The sequence below is a fragment of the Furipterus horrens genome, unplaced genomic scaffold, assembly GCF_987537825.1.
Source record: "Furipterus horrens unplaced genomic scaffold, mFurHor1.1.pri manual_scaffold_4, whole genome shotgun sequence".
Classification (NCBI taxonomy): Eukaryota; Metazoa; Chordata; class Mammalia; order Chiroptera; family Furipteridae; genus Furipterus; species Furipterus horrens.
In genome coordinates, this window is record NW_028327174.1 from 184448474 (window position 1) to 184471402 (window position 22929).

At 47.3% G+C, this 22929-nt stretch overlaps 1 protein-coding gene across 7 annotated transcripts in view; it reads right to left on the minus strand.

Moving 5' to 3' along the window:
- The window catches only part of PTPN3 (protein tyrosine phosphatase non-receptor type 3), a 133849-nt gene that overhangs the window by 17649 nt on the left and 93271 nt on the right, over positions 1–22929 (minus strand). For all 7 annotated transcript variants that reach the window (XM_090274537.1, XM_090274536.1, XM_090274541.1 and 4 more), the window contains 7 exons: positions 22648–22782; positions 20432–20608; positions 11464–11650; positions 11236–11313; positions 10082–10138; positions 8847–9003; positions 6334–6494 (listed from right to left, as the gene is read on the minus strand). In XM_090274537.1, the coding sequence (XP_090130663.1) occupies positions 6334–6494; positions 8847–9003; positions 10082–10138; positions 11236–11313; positions 11464–11650; positions 20432–20608; positions 22648–22782 (952 nt within the window). The remainder of the gene's footprint in view (positions 1–6333; positions 6495–8846; positions 9004–10081; positions 10139–11235; positions 11314–11463; positions 11651–20431; positions 20609–22647; positions 22783–22929) is intronic.

A 22929-nucleotide genomic window follows, 5' to 3' on the forward strand; every position in this document is an offset into this window, starting at 1 on the left:
CTCCATTCATCTATTTTTAAGTGAAAAGTATAAGTTACAGAATATATATATATATATATCACACACACACAGTAGTGAGTCCCTAGTGGTATACACAGTGTATATACTATATACATGTGTACACACACTTATATAAATATACATGTATAAAATACATTTGCGTGAGCATTGGAACAAGTATGGAAGGGTGCCCACCAAATTATTTGTAAATTATAACAGAGAAAGAAGCTAAGGGAGATGGGGGCTAGGAGACTATTAATTTTACTTTGGCTATTTCTGAATTACTTGAATTATTACAAGGCAAGTTATTTTTTACATTCAAATGATTCATGTGAAAGAGCTGCAGAAAAATCTATACATAAAATTGAAAAATAAAAAATATTTACCAAAAGCTGGGTGAATAAAACTAAGATTTTAGGGGTCCTCTAGAAGGTTTGCAAATACACTCATACCTATGGCTGCTGTGTCAAGGCTAACACTGAACCCCATTTCCACTGAATCACTTCAGTCCTATCCACACACTTATTATCTGAAGGTGTTAAGAGCTGGCTTTCAAGTTCCTTCAATTTGCCGAGGAGGCGGTCCCAAGTGCAAAGAGGTGTGTTGGAAGCACAGGAGCATATTTCTGGAAGGGTCAGGGGTGGAGGGAAATGAGTCAAAGATGACTACACTGGGAAAATGCAACTTCCTTCGCTTAGCCCCGGGCTGAATGTGAGGCCGGCAGAGCACCCGAGAACCAGAGCCAGCAGGAGGCTGGAGACAGTCACAGCAACAGGGGTTGTAAGACCACTTACTTTTATTAAAAACTATTAATTTTTATTCCCTAAAAGGTTTTGTTCTCATCTCATCAGAGTGCAGTTCGAAGAAGCTGTGACAGTAAGGTACATCCTAAAAAGCTTTGCTGAAGTGTCCTTGTCACCAGCTCTGGCCTCCAGAGACTGAAAACTGCACTTCGGGAGCTGGAGCCATGCACCGCGGTGCAGGTGGGACGGGTGAGATGACACAGATTTGGTTTTTGGTTTTTTTTTCCCAGAAGCCTTGTCATATGAGAGAGAGGGCATCAAGAGAGGACGCTGATCTCCTCAGACCTCTGGCCCAACCCAAGAGGTGACATCTAGTCACGTCCCCTGGATGAGGGCCCCGGACACCCGACTGATCTCCAGCCACGGCCTGCAGAGCAGAAGCAAGCACTCCATCCACTGTGTGACCAGATGAGGGCGACCTCCCACCGGAACTCTTGGAGGCTGAGAACCCGAGGAGGAGGAAGGAAAAGGGAAAAGAAAGAAAAAAAATAAGGGGGGGGGGGCTTGAAGGGACAATGGGGAAGGGAAGAGCAAACAGTGGAAACAGATTCCCTTTCACGCCCTCAGCAATGGCCCAGAGCCTAGCACAGGGTGATGACCTTCAAACATCTACTTAGAGTCTGCTTCCCAGATCAAGCACGATAGTTTCCATGAGGGCGGGTATCTTCCTTGTTTGGTTCACCACCAAAAACGTTAGGCCAGCACTGTGCCTGGCACATAGTAGGTGCTTAATGAAAATTGGTGTCATTAAGGAATAAGATACTTGCTGCTTTAAACAAAGGGCAGAGGCCACTTGAGTAAAGCCTGACGAGAGGTGGCACAGAGCTATAAATTAGGCAAAGGGCAACTCATTTTTCATGAAGGCCCCAAGTACCACTTTGCGGACACTGTAATTCATGACTCATGGGCAGCTCGTCCACACTGGAGACTTCCCCTTTCCCAAGCAGGCACAGGCTGTCCAGAGGGGACTTGGAGCCTCTCCTGACCTTCTAATAAAGGTTTGCTGAAATGAACTGACATTGTTGCTCTAACTTTGGGACCTCCAAATAGCACTGCTTTAAATGCACGGTCCTGGATGTAGCTGCCATCGCTGGCACATCAAGGTCTTCTCACAGGGTCCCTTTCACAGACAATGATGAGCTGGGGCGGCACCTGCAATGTAAATCCCTCACAGTTTGCTCCCTGTGTTCCACACACATTATGTAACATTTTCATTTCTTAAAAAAGGAAAAAAACTGTTTGGAATATTTTTAAGTGCCCCCCCCCCCTTTAAGGTGTGAGTTCTAATCTTGAAGGTAAATTGCCTTAACTAATTCCTACATCTGTCAATTTAAGCCTCTCATTAAGTCTTCAGTGACCTATGTCCTTCCAAATCAACTTTCATATTGACCAAAGGAGCCAGTGAGTCACTTGTTTTGACACAGACGGATGTTTCCTACAATGGGCGATGTAGGAGTGAGTTAAAGAAAAACAGGTCAGAAGAAGACGGCTTTGTGTTTGGGTGAGGATGGAAGAAGCCAAGGTGGCGTGGCAGGGCCACCTGAATTTGATGTGACCTTTAGTGGATGGAGTCTTGCAGCTGCTGCTTGAACTCATTAGCTGGGAAGGGTGGATAGATGTCCCTTATTTGCTATCAATCACATCCCACAAGTCTCCGAAGAGGTCTTAACAGGGCAAGGAAGCTGCAAGTCATCTGCTCCTTGGATGAGGATGGGCACAGGGTCCCTTGCTGGGAAGCTGGTTCCCAAAGGACAAGTCAGCACCATCACTTAGCTTTTACCCAGGGACGTCTATGCTGAACTCATAGCTGCCTTCTGGATTAAACAGAATGGGCATCTCAGGGAAAGCATGGATTGAACCACAAGTTATTCTCAGGAGGGAATGAAGCTGGAGCTGAATGGATGAGTTCCTTAAAGGAAAAGAATGTCCTGGAGGTGATAATGAACTTGAAGCTATGTGAACCCCAGATCTTTCCTTTACATGAGACCAGAGGAAGGCCCTACCTTGGCTGAACAGAGTAGACTACCTAGGCAGTTTGAGGCCAGTGACAAATGCTGCCCCACTGTTCACACCGAGTAGGTAGACAGAGTAGCTGCTGGAGGGAAGGCCTCTCAGGTGAAGAGCTGGGTCACAGCTGACCATGGTGAATTCTGACAATGGGTTAGACTTTTAGTGTAGATTCTAATCCTGGATCTCTCACCGGTGTGACACTGGGCAAGTCCCTTCACCTCTGAGCCTTATTTTCTCCATCTGTGAAGGAGTGACCCTAATAGTTCTGGCCATATCTCTTCCACAGAACTGTTGTGAGAGTCAACAGAGACAACACAGGTGAAACACACCTGGCAGATTCTGAGTGCTACAGAAATGATAATTATTAACTGCGATTTTGTTACAGCTGTAACCAAATGCTTTCTAGAACACATTTGTGATTGTTTATTGGAAGCCACACGAGTAAGAGGGAATCTCCCTTAATGAAAATATGCTTCAAAGTGAGCTGTGCTGAAAACCAGCACATGTGGCTACATAGCTTCTCAGGTCTTCTGTAGCTCTGATGTTGTCCCAGCCTAATGACAAACTCTCACTTGTCAACACCTTTTGTTGTCTGCAGAGGTGATAGAGTTGTTAAGAGAGCAGGCTCTTGAGTTTGCCTGTCTGGGTTCCAATGAGGCGGTGCCATTTACTGTGGTTCTTCACCTGTACCATGGGCTGCCGTGAGAACTCCGTGAGGTGATGCACACAAAGCCCCTGGCACACAGTACATGCTCATGAAAGGTTTCCATTTGCCTTCATTTCTGGTCTGATCGGCTTCCTTTGGAAGTCTCCTCTGGCCTCCATGCAGGCCTCTTTCCCCTGTCTGTGAGCGGTTGTTACATGATGTTTCAGAGTCTAGGGTTCCTCGGGACAGTGTGCGTAGACTGCCCCATCACGGAGCAGCTCTGGCATTACCTGTTCTGCCTTCTCTAATTCTGCAAACGTTATTTATAAAGAGAGTCTCCCTACTTAATTTCTAGGAAATACCCTGACTAAATGAAAAAAAAATGTAAATGTGTACCCAGCTAAAATTTAACCCTAAAATTTCTGTTGTCAGTTTCTTATGCTCTAGTCCAACTATAAGCTCTAAATAAAGGTAAAACTTGAGATAGGCAGCAGTGGGACAATGATTCTGGTATGATCTTTACCTCCTTCTCCCATCATCCTCTGAATCAGCTTGAACATCAAAACCTCCCAGTGATGTGGTTACGAGTATCAACATCTAGGCCCATTCCGACGTGGCTGATACAGGAGCTGTGGTCTGGGCCCAGTGTAACAAGCTCTTTGGGTAATATCTATATGGTTGGAGTGTCAATCTCCGAGAAACACTACTCAAAAATATGGGGGACAAGTGGGTACTTCTCTTTAAAGCATTTTTAAACTTCATGAAGTCCAGCGAATGATGTTCAAGGAAGACCTTACAGGGGATTCCCATATGTTAATCCTGAGTGCTGGGGATTTTATGGGCACAGGTTAAGACCAAGCTAGATCTTATTCCTCATTGAGAGCCCACAGCACCTCCTGGTGGACAGTGCGATCAAAGACAACCGGTTCCCTGCAGGCTGAAGGACTTCCATCTCTTGGAGCCAGCTCCCAGGGCTCCTTGCTGTACTTCACACACCAGGTAGGCCTATTTCCCTTTGCTACCTGACACCTTATGAGCTTAGTCTGCATTTAGGGCATGACCTTCCTGGAGTACCCTTTGCCCCCTCCACACTTGATCCCATCCATCCTCTAGTAATAGTACATTTCACCCTAGAGGGCTTCCTGGGACCTCCCACCTCCAGTTTCTATAGAACATACTTTCTGTGCAATGGAATCTTGCCCGAACTTGGGCTTTAGCTGTTCCTGGGATTCATGATACATCCCTTCAAATCTACCAAAATCAGACTGTCAGTTTCTTGGGGCCAGAAATCTACCTCCTCCCCCCCTTTACTGTGCTCCTGATCTGGTGTTTGGCACATGGAAAGCACCGATTTGCTCAGCCCGAATGAATGCACAGCTGCACGGTGCCTTCCCCTGCCACCTCCCCTCTCACACCAAAAAATGAATAAAATGAAGATAGGCTGTATCTGGCTTTTCAGTTCTCCTTGTCTCTATTATTTTGGCAAGTGTTTAAAAGTATGCAGTTTTAGCGTTTAAAACGTATATTCCATTTTGAACTTTTTGCAACACAAGGCCAGAAAACACAACGGCTCCATTTTCTTTTAAAATCCTAAGCCCACACAGCCTTCTGTAGGCCACTGGCAAGAAGGGCTTTCTCTTTTTGTAGATAGTCAGTATATGTCTATCCAATTCTAGCCAAGTAATTATATTATTCCTACCCTTTAATCCTGATTTCATTTCCACAAGATAGGAACTTATTATTATTATTATTATTTTTGTTTATATTATCTGCCATGGCTGTGAAGTTGAAAACTCCCTGCTGATTTTTTGGGGAGTGATATGCATTATCTTCACCTTTCACTTGTGAGCTTTTACTTTCTACTGTTGTTCAACACACATTGCTCTAATAATGCATCCTGTTTACATTCTAGTCCTTATACCACTATAAAAGAAACCTCTTTTCACTCAAAACTCTATGCTTTGCATTCCTTCCTGTTCAAAATTCATACCGCTCATACTTTCCTGAATTCATCTGATAAACTGTCTAGTTTTTCTTCTGTGATGTTTTCCTTTATGCAAACAGTGAATTGCTGATTGCTGCTTTTGAATTTGATCTGAGAGTGTCTTTCCTAATTTGTGAATCCAAACTGTGTATGTTGGTGTTTGTCATGACCTTATTTTACCAACCTGTTTCATGATCCTTTGTGCTCTTCTACCGTTTATTGCATGAACTACTCTGCTTTCTCCTACCTTGAAAAAAGTCAGGATGATAAACACATTCTACTTTCCTTCTGTTAGTGATCAGGTCAGTAAAAATGACTTAAAAACCGAGCCTTCTTTTGTCCTGCTTTGTTTCGTAAAGTCTGTCTGTACTTTTTTGTCAACAGTAACAACCCTATGATTAGGGGCCCTTTCTGGGAAAGGAAGACAGCGTCTGACTTTGGTTATTACTCATGTTCACATGTTCTGGGGGATTTGGGAAGGAAAGCCACTATGTCCTCATGGGATTGCACTGACTGCTACAAATGACACAGGATGCTGGTGGGGTCAGGGACAGGGCTCCTTCGTCATCCTGTGGGCGCTCACCCACGCTGCCTCTCCACTACCTTCTATTGTCGAGCATCTGGAGCTTTTGTGTTGGCAGCTAAATAGCTCCGAAGTCCCTCCTCCTTGATTTCTGATGCGTTTCTCCATGACTACGGAATGTTACCAGAATAAGAGGGTGAGGCAGAGTTCAGTGACGGGCTGCGGTCTGCATCCCCGCTCCCCGGGCCCACTCCACTGCCCTGATGCTTGGAGCCCCTCTGCTATTGCACAATGCACACAGGCCCCTGGGGTCAGGGCTGATTCGGCTGCACCTGAGCGGCTCACCGAGGCCCTGGGGCCCTCTTACCTCGAACTGGATCAGCACCGTCCCACTTTCGAGGCCCTTCTTTAGCTGTTCCATGGATCCCTCCAGGGTGTCCGCACCCTCCGGACACACGGGGAGAATGGCCTCTGGGAAAAGCTGGGTCAGTTCATCTTCAGACTTGATATCAGCAAAGGAGTGGACAGCTGTAGTGGGCAAGAAAGGGCGCATCTGGCGGTGTGGCAAAGCTCTGGTAATCGGTGTCCTCCCCCAAAATTACATTGGTGACCCCTGGATGCAGGTGGTTTAAAACATCTTATTAAGTGATTAAGCACATGGTAATCCTTGTCATCAAAGACACTACTTCTCATTGAATGATACAATGTGTTCGTGACACAGAATGACATACTATTCTGGTTATTCTGGATGGCGTTTGGTACTCAGAGGCTTTTGCCAAAGGGAAAGGAAAGGGAAAGGATGTTTTGAAGGAAAACATATCTTCGCTTTGGCTCTCTCTGATCTGGTTCTTCTATCCCATGCCCTCACCCCCTTCTCGGTTCCTTTCCATTTGCTCCCTTGAAACGGGCCCTTTCTCTGTCACTGGAGTGAGGGCCAGCATGCTGTCCCCCAGCCTCCAGTCAAGCTCCCACTCAGAGCCACCTTTTCGGTGGGAGGCTCCCAGGTCAACACCTGTGGTCCTAATGTCTCTTCTGTGCTCAGAACTACCTCTTTGGTATGAATCCTCCCTTCACATCAGACTCCACATGAAAAAAGTAACCCGGGACCCCCGCTTCCTCCACCTGCACAATACTTCCCCAGCCTCAGCTGCTGCCTTCTGTCTACTGGTACTTCCTTCTCCAATCTCCCAAACTGGAAACATTAGGATCGCCCTGAAAGGGATGTCACTCCCTTGCTCAAAAGCCTTCACTGGCTCCTTACTACCTTCAAGAGAACAAGCAAGGAGAGGGAAGCAACAATGTGTACATTTCTCCACAGAGTTGGACAGAATTCTTTCAATGCGAACAAGAGTCATTATTCCCATTACACAGATGAAACTGACTCTCAGGGCAAACAAGTGGTCAGGGTGGGACACGGGAATTTGGTCCACGCCTGCCTGACCCCAAAGACCACATTCTTTCCTCTGATGAGAGAAGTTCAGCTCTTTCGCTGCTTTGGTGATTTCTTCCATATCAGCTACTCCCTATGCTGTTTACTTATTTTTCTCTCAATTAGCTCATATTTTTTAGTTAAATAGTTATTTAAAAATCAACTTATTATCATTACAGCTACAGAAGACCAGTGGCACTGCCCTTGTGGCTTTAAGAGTCTGTTCCCTCACCGCAGACAGGCCGAGTGCTCTCCCGCTGGCCCCTGTGGCGTGGCCCAGGGGCCGGCTCCTGACCGCGGGATTCCTTCCTTCCCTATTACCCCATGGTCTCACCGGCCACACAGCATCAGGGCAGCTTCCTTAACCTCCCTGTGACTTTGTTTCCCCAGCTTCTCATTTGCAATAATACTACTAACATCATAAGAGTGTTATAAGAATTGATGAGGATAGTTATTAAAGTCATTAGCACGGTGTAAGACATTTCACTGGTGCTCCACAGACAGCAGCCTCTACCACACCTGGACGCCTACTGCGTGCCGAGCGGGGTGCTGGGATTTGGGGGGGAAGCAGGGGGGTGTGGGTGGGGATCTGGAGGATCGGTAAAATCTCACAAGGAGTGGGAGGGCAACTGGCACCGGATGGCTCTGGACTGTTAAGTTTTAGTAGGAACAGAGACAGGCAGGTGCGTGAGAGAAGGTGGGCTGTGCAGTCACCTGTTAAGGCCAGAATGGAGATGTCAGGCCAGGGCTTTGAGTTGCACACTGACTGCATTTTCCTTTAGTGTTTTAAAGCCGGGCAGAAGCATTCAAGGACTCAGCTGACTGTTTCACAGCAACAACAAGAACAGTGAAGGTGTGCAATAGAAGCCATCCTTCGGACGCCTACCACAGATCAGGGGTTATTCTAGGTGTTTCAGGTTGAGTATCATTTCTTCTTCATTAGGACTCCGTGAAGGGAAGGCTGTTGTTACCCTCATGGTACATGAGAGGAAACTGTAACACACGCTGGGCAAGAGACTTGCTCGAGGCCCCTCAACTGGTAGGAGGTGGGGTGAGAACCACTGGAAGGCAGCCAGGCCCCGGCCCCCTCTGCTTACTGCCTCTCCAACAAAACCAAACACGCATGAATAAAATATAACCTGATCCTTCCAGAAAGGGTTGAAAATGCAAATGCCTGCAGGGCCAGGCAGCTACAAGAGGTAGGTGCTTGCTGTGGGCAGAGCTGGGTCTGAAGGAGCTGGCGACCCTGTATATAAAGGGGGTGGTGGGTGCTGCCTACCTCCAGAGGCCCGGCTGTGAGGGGCCGGGCCCTCTGCAGGGAGAACTTCACATTTTTCAACGGAGAAGCCAGACCTCCAGGTTGTTATGTGAAAGCTGCTGGTTTTTCAAATGTTGGCGCCGCTGGGCTAAGGCAGCCCCCCTGTGCCTCCTTCCCCGCAGGTGGCTCTTACCTTTCCTCCTGATCACCAGGGCCAGCTCCCGGGTGTGGGACTCCCGGCTGGCTTTGATGAACATCACCACCTGGTCATGGGTGTGTTCTGAGATGTCCCGGCCATTGATTAAGACGATTTGATCCCCTTCGTTCAGCTTAGGAATGCAGGTGTCCGCCTGAGAGGAGGGAGGGAAAAGCGAGCGTCTTCGGTTACCAGAACACAGTCCTCCAGGGAAGAGCACTGGCGCTCTGAGCCCAGACACCCGAGACCACGACCAAGGCCTCCTTCCCTCCCTCAGGTGGTTAGCGTCATTATTTTTCCATCCTCTGCTAGGAAGGCGGGGTAGCTGCTTGCAGGATTCTAACAAAGTGCCGCTCAGAATGTAAGCTCTGAAACATTTCAGAATAAGGCTAAGAAAATCACAGAAGCCATTTCTTCAGGGTGGCCAACCTTCACGTATTAATGTCACATAATGACTATGTAGCTTCTGATCTCTGGTTTTCTAGATGGGCTGTTAGAAAATGGCGCTCCACAGCTAAGAGGGCATCAGCTAAGAGAGAGTATTTATCCACCTTGCAACAGAGACAGACTCTATTAGCATAACACCAAAGGCAGAAACCATTATGCAGAGAAGCAACGCACAGAGAGAATAGGGTAGAAGGAAAGCCTCCTTATTTGAAATGGGCTGTAAGCAGTAAGAAAAAGTAAACTGCCAGCTTAAGAGTTACTTAAGAGCAAAGGCCCACACTGGTACCTTCTTAGGAGGCACAGTGACCCTTTGGTGCTCACTCGCTGCTTTAAAAAAGCACAGGATCTGCTGAGGAGGCCTGGACAGAGGGCTGGGGGCAGGGTGGTGGCAGGGCACACAGGGTCCGTGTGCCTACTCAGAGTGAGCAGAACAGCAAACTGTGCCTCTGTTTCCTTCCCTTGAGCAGCACTTCTAAATTTTAATGCACACACCAATCACTCGGGGAGCTTGTTAAAAATGCAGATTCCGGTTAAGGAGGTCTGGGGTGGGGCCTGAGGTTCTGCATTTCTAATGAGCTCCCAGGTGACGCTGGAGCTGCAGCTGTGGGGACCACACCGAGCAGCAAGGTTCAGAAACATGGACTCTGGTTTTCTTTTTTTCCCATCCATATGCACACATTCACATACTCTGTGCTACTGGCTGGAGATAAACAGTACACAGAAATAGAAATCTGTTAGATTTAGGGGAAAGCAACGAGGGGAAGTCACAGAACACGGTTACTTACAGGTGACTCTGGGTTTATCCTCGATACCACGAGAGGCATCTTTTGATCTACTCCTCCCTGTAAATATGTGAAATAAAAAAAAAAAACAAATGAGTAGTTCACAGCAATAAAGACACGCAGCTCTCCCTGGCAAAGGGGAGGGTACATCTTCCCCATCTTGTTCTAATCCCAGGGATGGCACCCTTGCAGAATTACAAGGCTCCTGAGCCCTCTGGGTCTAATGGGCTAACCAGAAGACTGCTCCAAGCTCCTACTGCCATCCCCACTACATTCCATGAACTTAAGCTGCACTCAGTGGAAGCAAACTCCTTAAAAAAAAAAAAATGCAAACAGCTCCAGCAGAAGGACTCCAAAAGCAGAGCCTCTAAGTGGACACTGGAGGAGACAGAAGCCGCAGACAAGGTCATGTGCTGTGAAGGCTTCGACCTTGGAGAGCAGGTCATTAGCTGGGCTCCTGGGAGGCAGGAAAAAAGTACATAGGGGCAACTGTAGGGTGGGCAGCAAAGACCACCTGCCCTCACTCAGCTCTAGAGTAGGTGCTGGTCAACTTTTTCTGTAAAGGACTAGGAAGTACCTATTTTAGGCTTTGTGGGACACAAATGCTCAACTCTGCCATCTCAGTGCACAAGGAGTCATAAACCATTTGTAAATGCATGGGTGTGGCTGTGTTCCAATAAAACTTTATCTGCAAAAATAGGTGGGTTGGCCCCTAGGCCAGAATTTGCAGATGCTGCCTAGAGGCTGACAAAGGAGGGTAAGGGCCCTGCAACCTGACTGCTGTCCTTATTGGCTTAGCAATGCTGAGAAGCTCTCCTCAAAACTCCTCTTCAAGGGGTAGGTCTGCTTGCTAACTGTGGGCCCTCGTGTCTCTGAGCCTTAGTATGTGTCTATAAAATGGGGTTAAAAAATCCTAATTTCACAGCTTAGGACTCAGTAAAGTGATAGATATAAGTACGTGCACAGCAAACACCGAGCACGGGACAGGCACTTGGTATGAGGCAGCTGGTACAGCCATATGAACACACTCCCAGCTCCGAGGGTGGAGCAGTTTCCTTATGTAGCCTCAGGCATGTGGCACGCTTCTAACGGAAATGGAAAAGTCATCCACAGATTGCTTCAGAGCATAAAACTTCTTATGAATACATACGACATACCTTTAGATTGAATCCAAATTTTCCATCTTCGTCTGGTGTGATACGGACCAAGACTAAGTAGCCATCACCATTATCATTCTGGAAAATGTTGGAAGTGGTCAATTATGTAACTTCCCTCTCCAATGGTGGATAAGAATACATTTTCTTTTCGTTATAGCTACTTAAATGAGGCGCTTCTGCACCAGGCAGGAAGCCTGGTGGGTCACCTGGCTACTTAAGCTCACTCACCTTGTCACAGTAGTACTGGCTGGAGTCCTCGGTGGAGCCCCCTTTGGTCACCCTGTGGAAGTCCTCTAAGAACTGTGGATCCATGCCGTCCGGGGAGCAGGAGCCCGCAGCATTTGAAGACGGAGACACAGAACTGGATGATGTCCGGGTCAGGCAGCTTTGTGCTGGGTTGTTCTCGGATACGCTCCTTTGTTGTGGGGAAGGAGGAGATATTTTAATAACTGGATTAATATTTTATCAGAGCAAACATTTCTGACTGCTGAGGCCTGACACCCCATGGTTGTATCAAACCCTTGGAAACTCAGGAGCGCTCTGAAGGTCAACCTCAGGGCTCTGGCACCCCCGAGTCCATAGGCCACCTTGTCCCCATCTGGCCTAAATATCACCACTGCTGGTTTTGGGGGAAAGGGGCAGAAGGAAAGGGCAGACCCAGGAGCTGATGAGAACTCAGCTCCCTTCCCAGCTGCGTTAGAAGGGCAGCAGGGAAATGTGCCGGCCACTCTGGTGGCCTGGTCACTGAAGCCCACTCAAGTGCCCGTTTCCATCCCTTCTGCAAGCTTTTTCCTTCTGTCTCAATCCCTCTGACAGCTCTGCTTCACAGACCTCTTGGCTACCCAATAAAATGGGACTAATGTTGCCTATTCAGGACAAGTTACGTTAATCCTGGTTTGCATTGTTTGCCTGTGACATTCATTCACTGACCATGCTGCGAATGTATGTTTTATTTTTCTCTAATATGGGTCCTTCTGTATCTTAGAGCTGCAATGTGCAGTGTGGTAGCCATCAGTCAATTTAGGTAACCTTAAATAGAGATTAGAAAGTTCTTGAATTGTACCAGACCATTTCAGAAATGACCAGTAGTCACGGGCGGCGAGGGGCGCCTGTGTGGGAAGGTTATAAACCGTTTGCATCATTGCAGGAAGTTCTGCTGGACGGCGCTGTCTTAGAGAACTACAGACTATTAGAACCAAGCAGGCCTCTGTGGTCATCTGGTCCAACTCCCCTTTCGCAGAGGAAGAAACTGTCATCCAGAGCCATGGAGTGACTTGCCCCAGGTCACACAGCTGTCCCCTCACTGAACAGACTGAAGTCTGATGGACATGAGTCCCCCTGGCATCTCTTTCCTTTCCAGGCCACACCAAGTCTGTTCTTTAGACACCCCTACACTCCATCCTCCACCGCCCTGCAATTGCCACACCAAGTCTGCTCCTAAGATACCCCTACAGCCCCTCCCCCACTGCCCTGCAATCTCTAACTTCCCTCACAGGGGCGGGAGGAGGAGCCATCTCAGCCATCACCGCAGGGGACACACAATGTCTCTGCATCACACCCACCCACAGTGGACCCCCTCCAGAGCCACAGGCCTGGCCCAAAGACGCCTGAAACAGCCTGCAGAATATGGGACTTTCCTCACATTCTATGTACAAGGCTGAGTGACGGGAAAGGTAAGCAGATGAAGACACTCGGAGAAAGAGACAGAGGACAGGTGCTGCTGCTTCTTACTAAACCTTCATTTCAAGCCCTTATTCATGAATTTTTCATTAAGTTAGAGCTTCTCTGTTTCCTAGAAAGTTCAAATTAGCTAACGTTAAATGTAAAGTCTGTATCATGTTCACAAAGAATGAGTCACAGTTCCAATGTATTTGAATATAACGGTTCAGTTACAGACACATGCAAGAGAAGAGTGTGGCCTTATGGTTTTCAAGTTGGGGGAAGGGTTGTTACGGATGGGAAGGCATTTCAGAGACAGGATATTTTGGAACTAAAGCTGTATGCTAGGGGTAAGTTTTCCGACTAAATATCAATGAGACTTTAAGTTAAATTTTTAAAAGCTAAAATAAAAAAACTCCCCCAAGTAGGGCAACTTTGCTAAATTCTAATGTTTACAAGAGCACCACCTAGTGGTAGAATCAAGCCAAACAGGGTTTAGAAAATGCTGTGTCCAGTTCCAAGGGTGGACCTGAACCTTTAACACGAAGAAGCTGCAATTATCGATAGCATACACAGTTCTAAAGTTTGGAATACTCTGGAGGTGACAGTGATGGAAAGGGTGAAAAGCATGCAAACAACAACAACAAAAAATAAAAAACAGAAGAGCAAGGTGACAAAGCAGAAGAGAACAAATTTCAATAAAATTCTAATGTATTATATATATTATTTTCTAAATTTTTAATGTGTGAATTATACAATCCTAGGTTTTAAAGTATTTTCCTTTTCAGTATAAAACACAATGGTCTATCTGAAACAGCCCACAGGACTAAAAAGAATATATTCCAAGTCATCATGTGCCCAGTACTATTTTCTAAGTAGGGTCAGGAGGTTACTTGTAGACAGTAAGTTATTAACCATATGACGCATTTTTTTTTTTTTTTTTTTGGCTGATCAACTGTGCACAGACGTTCCCTGTAGGCTGCAGGAACACTCTGCTCAGCGTGGAGGACCGACACACAGATGGTGAGGGGGACATGGAATGAGAGACAGTGCAAAGGTGGCAGCTGGACGCGGCGGGATGCTGGGAGTGAAGACGCCAAACCAGTGGGCTTCCTCTCTCCTTGGGGAGGGATGAGGTGCTAATGAGGGAAAGCCCAGTGGGTGACGGGGCAGGGATGGGGGGCGCTGTGGGTGGAGCCAGGGTTCCTAGGGTAGGGAGTGGGGCGAGGGAAGAAAGAAGACAGTGCCGTGCCTGGGGAGGAGGGAGCAGAAGCAAGATTTGTCCCTGAGGCAGGAAGGGGACACTTGTCAGAGGAGGAGGCACACGGAAGAGAGACTGTCACTGATGTCTGGGATCCATCTGGGACCCAGAGCAGCCAGAGAGGAAGTGACGGTCACCACCCTGCCCCTTCTCCCCACCCAGCTCCCTGGGAATAAGGGTGCAGAGACAGGCTGACAGGCAGGCAAACAGGTGTTCGCCCCCAGGAAACAGGCTTCGGAACTCTAAGTGTGACAGGCTGCAGAAACAAAAGCCATCTCTGAAGGAAAGCAATGTTAAAGCAAGTGAAAATGGCAGGGCTGCCCCTGAATAAAAGGCTCCTGCCCCATGCTTCCCTTACCCCTGCTCTTTCCTAAACCCGGGACAATGACAAGGACCTCTGCCCCTCAAACCTGTTAATGGGAGCGAAGCTGTGCTGCCCCAGGGGGTGCCACAGTCCTAAGGAGGCCATGCGACAGAACAGGGGCCATCCTTTCCCGTCACGTTTCTCTCTGGAGTCTCAGCTTCTCCAGGTGGGGGGAGACCCCAGTCCTCTCTGTATTCTCTCTGAGCGCACTCGGCGGGCACACAGCGAGCACCCAGCGAAGATGCTGAGGGAGTGACGGAAAAGATGCCCTCAAGCGGCCCCTGGGGTTTGTGGCTTTACTTGACAGGAGCACGGCATTCACTGGGTAGCCAGGAAGCTTGGGTGAAACGGGAAGGTGGTTTGATAGTTCTCAGCACCTGTGAGATCAGAGCACCTGAGAACGGGGCGAGGCTCTGACTCCCCGGCCAGCGGTGGCCTGAGCGTCTGCGGTCCCGACCAGCTCTCAGGGGAGGCTGATGCGCCTGAGCCGCGGCTCCTACCATAGGGCGCACTGAGAAACAAAAAGAAAGGTGTCTTAAATATGCGTTCTCACGATATGGAGACATTCTTCACACGACACCCTTGTCTTTGCCATAAACGCCAAGGGCCCAAGACCAAAATTTAACTCAAGAAGGTGCTGAAGTGGCTGTGGGATATGGTTCAGACATGTTGCTGTCTGAGCTCTATGTTCCTTCGCTAATGGAGTCACGGGTTATGCATCTGTCCTCTCGCTACGCCACACTGTGCCCTCAGATAGTAAGACACCTCCCTGTCAAGAAAGCACTGGTTACATTTCAGTCGATTCATACTTGAGTTCTGTGATGTGAACTTCTCAGCAACATACAACTTGCGGCAGCACTTACCACATGGCCCTGCTCACAGACGACATGACAGGTAACCAAAACTCAGCACAGTAACCTGTTCGACTCCTTGGTGTGCAGACAGACACTGTGTGATGCTGCTGATATGATACGGGTACCTGACATGGAAGTGACGGGGGGCATCCCATTGTGACAACCTGGGGGCTTGTTTGTACTTTATCTGATGGCTACGTCTGTCTGTCTGTCTGTCCTTCCACCAGATTAGTCACTGAATATGTGTTAAGTGGGGGAAGGAGAGGTGAATAGTTTAAGAGAAGATGTGAAGAGCTTGCTGTCTAGTTTAAGAGAAGATATAAAATAATAATACCAGGCTGTGATGGAGACGCGCAGATGTCGGGGTACTGTGGGAGGCCAAGAGAGGCTTCATGGAGGAGGTTGAAAGATGACTTAGTAGGAATTTGAACAGGTAGTAAAGAGGGAAGAAGGTGTTTTAGGCAAAAGACCAATAATAAAAACATAAAAATAATAAAATAAAAAATAATTTAAAAAAGCCAAAGCAGCAATCTATGCAGAGGCATGAAACCTTGAAAAAGCACAGAAAAGGTATTTAAGCAGGGAAGTGACCTGCTTGGGTGTGGATTTCAGAAAACATCTGTTATCCTTGTTATGGATGGTTAGGAAGGAGGAGGGGAGGGGGAACAGGCAGGCACTACTGCAACAGTCCCTGCCAGAGGTGACGGCGGGTCACCAGGGCAGTGCAGCGGGGATGTGGGGTGTCAGGGAGGAAGAACTAACAAGGCGAAGCAGGAGGAAGAAGAGGAGTCAGGAAGTCAAGGGTGATGGGCTTCCCACAGGCGCCGGCCGGGCGGTACGGCAGTGCGGCCCCACTCACCAAGACGCGGGAGGAGCCCTGGTGGGACATGGTGATGAGGGGCTGAGGCTGGGCCGTGCTGGGTAAAGACACCCATCGCCTGTCTCCCCACAAGTGCTCCAAACCCAGTGAAGGGCAGGCAAAGTGCAGGGAAAATGAATGTAAAACACTTAACGAAACCCTGTCTACCTGCAGGAGACAGGTAGACGGCACACAGGTCCTGTCACCATGTCGAAATCTGGGTGCCACCCTCTAGTGAAGCCAATATGCACGCAGAGGATGGTGACTAAGAAGAGGGTGAAAGTTGGAGAGTGGCCAGAGTTGTTTAATTGAAAGGACAGTGGATGGGCTGTCAGGTGGAACTGGAAACAGACACGCTCTGCGGTGTCCTAGGAGCTGGAGGCAGGGACCTGCAGACAGCAGGCTCGCGCCGGGTCACTGACAAGGAGGAGGCATCCCGACAGTGGAACGGGCCGCCATGCTGCGGCAGAGCTCCCTGACACTGGCAGGGTAACCAGGTGACGGGGCCCAGGGAACTCCTACATCATGGCCAACGGGCTAAAGAAGGGAGTTCCCAAAGTCTCTCCCAATGCACAGGAATTGTTTAAAAAAATTTTTTTTCTGCCTGTCGTTATAAAAGCAAACTAAAAAAGAAAATTTACCAGTAGTAAAATGCACATATAAAATGTATCATCGTAACCATTTCTAAGGGCAGTAGCATTAAGGGCACTCTCATTGTGTGCACAGAAGTTCTGAAATAAAAAGTGGTGGCTGCCCCGTGTCCTGGGGAACAAGGCAGCTCTAAAGAGAGAGAGAGACAAAGAGCGAAGGCGCCATGACAACACGCAGCCCGTTTCCCTGTGAGCAGGGTCTCCTCTGGTGACCAATCAAAATGACTGCTCTGCCAGGTCATTTTCCCTTTAGGGTTCTTCCCTCCCACTTCCCTGGGAGGTGGGGCTGGGTGGGTTGAGTTTTCCTGTCATGAAGGAACCTTCCCAGTAACAAGGACAGCCTGCTTGGGCACCAAGCAAACTGCCAAGGGTTCGCACCTACAATCCCAAACTTCATCTTGCCGCCATAAACACGGGACCAGCCGCAGAGGACTCGTCCGCCCAGACACTGTTCACAGACCTGAGCTGCCCACTCTGGGTTGAGAGTGAGCGTCTAACCCCTCTTTTTCTTCCTTTCTCTTTCCTCTTCCGGCTTCAGTGGGTACAGGACATTACGTTTGGTTCTTCCTTCTAAAAGGAATCCTTGTCACTGCCTGTGATAGTATTCATCGGATTTCTCTGACAGAATCCTTCTTTTTGCCTCTTAACACAAATCTGCTATATAAGACATGTCAAATGTTACTTGAACATTTTGCAAATACTCACTGAGTCATACAGATTTTTTCACCAACTACAGGCCAACCTCTCCTTCCTGCCTGGGGCAATGGAGAGCCCCCACCCCCAGACTCTCCTGATGACCCAGAAGAAGATGGCTGTCCGTCAGCAAGAAGAGGACCCCCACCGAACTGAGGTGGGAGGGGCTGCAGCTTTCCAGCTGTTCACCCCACTTGCTAAGCACAGCCACTAACATGGCGTGTGAGACACCCACTGTCAGTGCACCTGGCAAAGCCCCGACAAGGAAGGCTGTCTTTGAACCACCATTATTTGCTACTTTTAACATTTAGCTATAAAATAAAAAGTGCCCCAGGATGACACATCTTACAAGGTGTCACAGAGGAGCTTCAGAAAGAACTGATGTGCAACATGTAGCGGTGAGCAGGGCCAGAAATGACTTAAATCCAACAGGGCTTGAGGAAGTGAATTTGAAATTTAATTTTAATGAACTTAAATTCACACTCATATGTGGCTAGCAGCTCCTCTACTGAACTGCTAGATGGTCTAGCTGCTCTACATTTCCATGATGTGATGGCAGACCACAGCAGGGAAATCTGATGTTGGACATGGAATCAGGCTTCTCAGAACCTTCAGACAATCCCCCAAGCTCTCTTCTCTGTTCACCAAAGTGGCAGAGCCCCATGGAGCGAAGTGAAGGCTGATTATGTGCTATCTGCCTGGCTGGCTGGAGCCCCTGAAGGCAAAGACATGTCTAATCTGTCTAGATGTTCCTTCAGTGAGCTGCAAAGGCTTTATCAAGTGTGCTGCTGGACTTAAAAAGCCCCACGGCACTGCACAGAATCCCCCTCTCCCTCACCCAGCACGGATGAGCGCTGTCAACGGCACTTGCTGCGGCGATGAAAACATACTTTGTCTCTGCTGTCCGACGCGGCAGCCGCTACCTACAGGCGCATCTTGAGCCACTGAAATGAGGCTTGTGTGACTGAGGAAATGAGTTTAAATTTTATCAAATTTTAAATAATTTAAATCTGAGTAGCTGCATGTGGCTAATGGCAACTGTACTGGGCAGTGAAAGTCTAGGTGCTCTGCAATTCCATGATGAGGCTGAAGCTGCAGAACACAGCAGGGAGATCTGACACGAGGCTGTGACTGGGCTTCCCAGAGCCCCTGGTCAGTTCCCTAACCCTCTTCCTCCTTTCGGCAAAGTGACAGAACCCCACTGCAGACTCTAAGTGGGTCCACTTCTGCACGCCTGCCCTCGAGCCTAGTAGTTCTAGATTTGCAAAGCCAGTGTCAGACAAAGGAACGCACACCCTTGCACCACAGCCTCACCAGGGCTGCAGTTGGAGCAAGAGACAGTGATCGCTTCAACAAAAGCACCATCTTAGCTCAGGTCACAGGAAATAAGGACAAGAGGGATTATTTAACTAGATGTGTTAAGAACTCAGATAAGCTGGAAGCCCTGTTTGCTGAGGTCTGGGGCAGCAGAGAGGTAGCAACCGCACGTAAGTGGGAAACGACATTTGCAATTCACCTGTGAAGCCTAGAGTACAATCAGGTTGCCTTTCATGCTTTAAGCCAGTAGCTAGAATGGTAAAAATTGGCAGATTAACTCAGGTGCCTCCTTACTAATCCTATGCTGTTGGGGGAGGCACTGTGTTTATATTTTGGGCGTAGTATGGACCTTCACAGAATGGGTACCAATGATATGGCTGACTTCCTAACAGTTGATCCTATCCCACTTCAGCTTAAAATGTCATTTTATTTACTTATAATCTATATCTTCTCCACTTCGAAAAGTGATTTGATAGCTCACTCTAAAATGTACAGATATGGTAGAACTGTGAATTCATTAAAATGAAAAAAATTAAGACCCATTAAGAAGGCAAAGAACAGGAGGGACTCTTCAGAAACCTGGGCTGAGGGAAGCCAATTCAATTGAGCATAACATGTAACTCTGAGCTCCCTGGTAATCAAAAAGGGAACTAGTGCATTTGATATATCTTACTGTAATAATAATAGGACTTAAACTGCTATTTTAGGAAAGATGTTTTTTTCCTGGTCTTGAGCAGAGTTGGTAAATTTTTAAAAGGACAGTGGGGACATAAAACAATTTAACACAAACTGTCCTTGACAAAAATCTAACAAAAAAATCAGAGATGCTCTATACATGTTTTTTCTTTATACTAACTACTTATTAAAGACAAAAATGAAAACAAAAACTCAGTGGGCATACTGTGGTTCTGAGAAGGCTTTCTGTGGAGAGCTAAAAGTGAGCATATTTCTTTTTAAAAAAAGTTTATTTATTTAGAGAGAGGGGAAGAGGGGAAGAAAGAAAGGGAGAGAAACATCGATTGGCTGCCTCCCATATGCACTCTGACTGGGGAACCAGCCCACACACAACCCAGGCATGTTCCCTGACTGGGAATCAAAACGGCGACTTTTTACTTTGCAGGATGATGCCTAACCAACTGAGCGGTCAGGGCAGCATATTTCCAGTGATCTAGAACCCAGCAGTGGTAAAACTTTTGAAATCTAGAGAAATACTGCTATGGTTAACATGGCTATATCTCTGGAATATGGAATGACTTAAACTGGGCTTTGCGCATGGACGGGAGAGGAGGCTATTCAAGACAGATAACAGTGCTGGGAGGGTAGGAGTCTTGGGAAGTCGGGCCTGAGACCCAGGCACCCATCTTGTCTTCCGGTGGGGGAAGGGAGAGCCTCATGCCTGCTCTCAGCCCAGCAGACAGCACTCTAGGGAACTGGCTGCAGGCTCCAGCCCTCCACTCCTTTTAACAAGCCACCTGGGCCTGAGCAAATGCTTCAATAGCCAAAACAAGCAGGTAAAAAGCCAATAACACTATTTCTTACTCTTGGTGTGGGCTTTGGTTCTGAGAAACCTCGGAATCGCTGTCCTTTGGGGAGAGGGAGCCCTTGTAGGTATAAAACACATCCTCGGTTTCGGTGATGTACGTCATTTCGTTGGCGAGGTTATCCACGGAAGAGTGCCGCGGCTTTCGGATTTCATGACGGAGCCGAGGACTTCGCCTGGGTGGGGAAAAGTAGAGAAAGAAGTGTTGAAAGCAAATTTCACTTAAAATTTTTTATCAGATACCAGTGATCTAACTTTGTGCCCTGACATTTCTACTTATGCCTGGACTGATGCTGTTGCAAATTAAGAGCCAATTAACCCATTACTACTCCAGAATCCACCAAGGACCACATGGGGCCCTGAACTCTCAGCCCAGTGCAACAGCCCTCAAACCAGTAGGCTCAGCTTTATCAATAGGCAGAGGAGACTGGTTTATGCCCTTTGGGAAGGCATTGAATGTTGACTTAGGGTCAGTCATTTTTCAAGGAGAAGTCAAGCTCTCAATGCATAAATAATAGGCCATATTGGGGCCAGATCAGATAATTTTTCAAATTCATTTCAACAATATATAAACAAAGGGTTTAGAAGTCAAGGTACAGTTTTGGCAAAACTCAAACCTTATTTCAATTACATCCCTTCATGCAAATTTCACTTGATCCAAGAAGAAATGTTTGCTTTGTAAAAATACATTTCTTACATGATATTAGATGGACATAACAGCACCATATTTTCCCTCCATTAGCAGCAATAGCTGTGTGACCTTAGGCAAGCCACATCACCTCTCTGGGCCTTAGCTGTACCTACCTACCTGTTCCTGAGAATGAATCAGGTGAGGCAGTGTTCTCAGGGCACCTGGGGCAGCACCTGGGCATCGGCTCTTGCAGTGGGCGATTCCAGGTTGCTGAGCTAAGTTCTATTTTCCCTCAGTTTTTCCACTTTCCCCTTCTTTGTTAGCCATTTCTCCTTAGGACTGTCAGGGCCTCCACTACTCGCCATCCTCTGGTCCTGAATAATCAATAACACTGTGTCCAAAGTAGAGTAGGAAGGCTCATAAATCCTCGGGAGAGGACCTATAAATAGCAATAAGAGCTCCCAGCCAAGGGTGTGGCAACATCAAACCCAGCTGTTCTCCTGGGTGCTGTCCTGGGCCTCTGCTGTCCCTGCCACTGCTGCCGAAGAGACTTTCAGACTAATGAAGCTGCTACTTTACAGCACAAATTTACCACTCCAGGATGTGGTGCCTATATCTTGGAGACCAAGAAACAAATCTCAGTTGTGTTATGATTGCTAACACTAAATACCATCATTCCTCCTGCCCAGAGCATGTGGCCTGTGAGAATTTCCCTTAGTCCCAGCAAATCCTAGCTCGAGAGTGCACAGGTTCACCTCTCTTTCGTGGGATGACCAGAAAGTGTGGCGATGGGGCACCGTTTCCAGATTGGTTTCCCCTCCTGCTGCCGATGCCAGGCTGTTTTGGAGGCATTCACAGAAATCGCCTGATGTCTTTGGAGGAATGTCATAATAAAATAACAACAATAACAATAATTCCACCTCATCCTATTTTTATAGCTTACAAAGCACTTGAACATTATTTCGTTTGTGGCGATTTTTTATAATCCTTTTACAGCTGGGACAACTGAGACCAGAGAGGTAAAAAAACTTGTTAATTAACAGAAATTATGAGTCCAGATTTTTTAGCTATAAGCCCAGTGCCCTTCCCGTTTGCTAACCTGCCACTTCCTTCCTTTTAGCCAAGTCCATCATCTTAGAAGTCGGCAGGCTACCTCCCACGTGCATTTGCTACTTGTTGCTGAGGATCACACATCCTTACGTCATTTACATCATGAACTTTTATCAAGTTTCTCCAGAATGTATTGTGTGTGATATTAACAAGAAACATGAGATATTGCAGGACTTGTTAGAGCGTTAATATGTTCACGTGCACTATCATTCCAAGAGGGCACTTCAGTAGGCTGCAGTTCTCACATTTATTTAGATCAAGTAGCTTTTTAAAAAAATAACAAACATCCCAGCATTATACATAAAGGAAAATGTTTGGGTAGACTTGTGCATTTCAGAAAAAGTTTCTTCTGCAAGAGTCAAACCTGCCAATGTAAACTCTGTAGGCTGTTTCTATTTAGGAATTTATTAAGTTTTTTATTTTTGAAAGAGATAACGTGGGTAATACCAAAAAAAAAAAAAAAAAGGGACATACCAGTTGGGAGTAACAGGAGGGGACCGAGAAGGTAGACTCTTGGTTTCTAAATGCTCCACCGATATGGATCTCCGCATGGCTGGGTTCCAGACCATCCCTCCAATCACCTTTTTGCAATACTGGTTATTTACAGACCTGAAAAACAAGACACAGGTTCACTTTCTACACTTCCATGTTCAACAAGAAGGAAATAACAGCATCAATGGAATAATCTACACACACTCCCTCCCAGACCTTAATGACACCAGCCAAGGTTAGGGGGAGCTGAGAGGTGCATGGGCC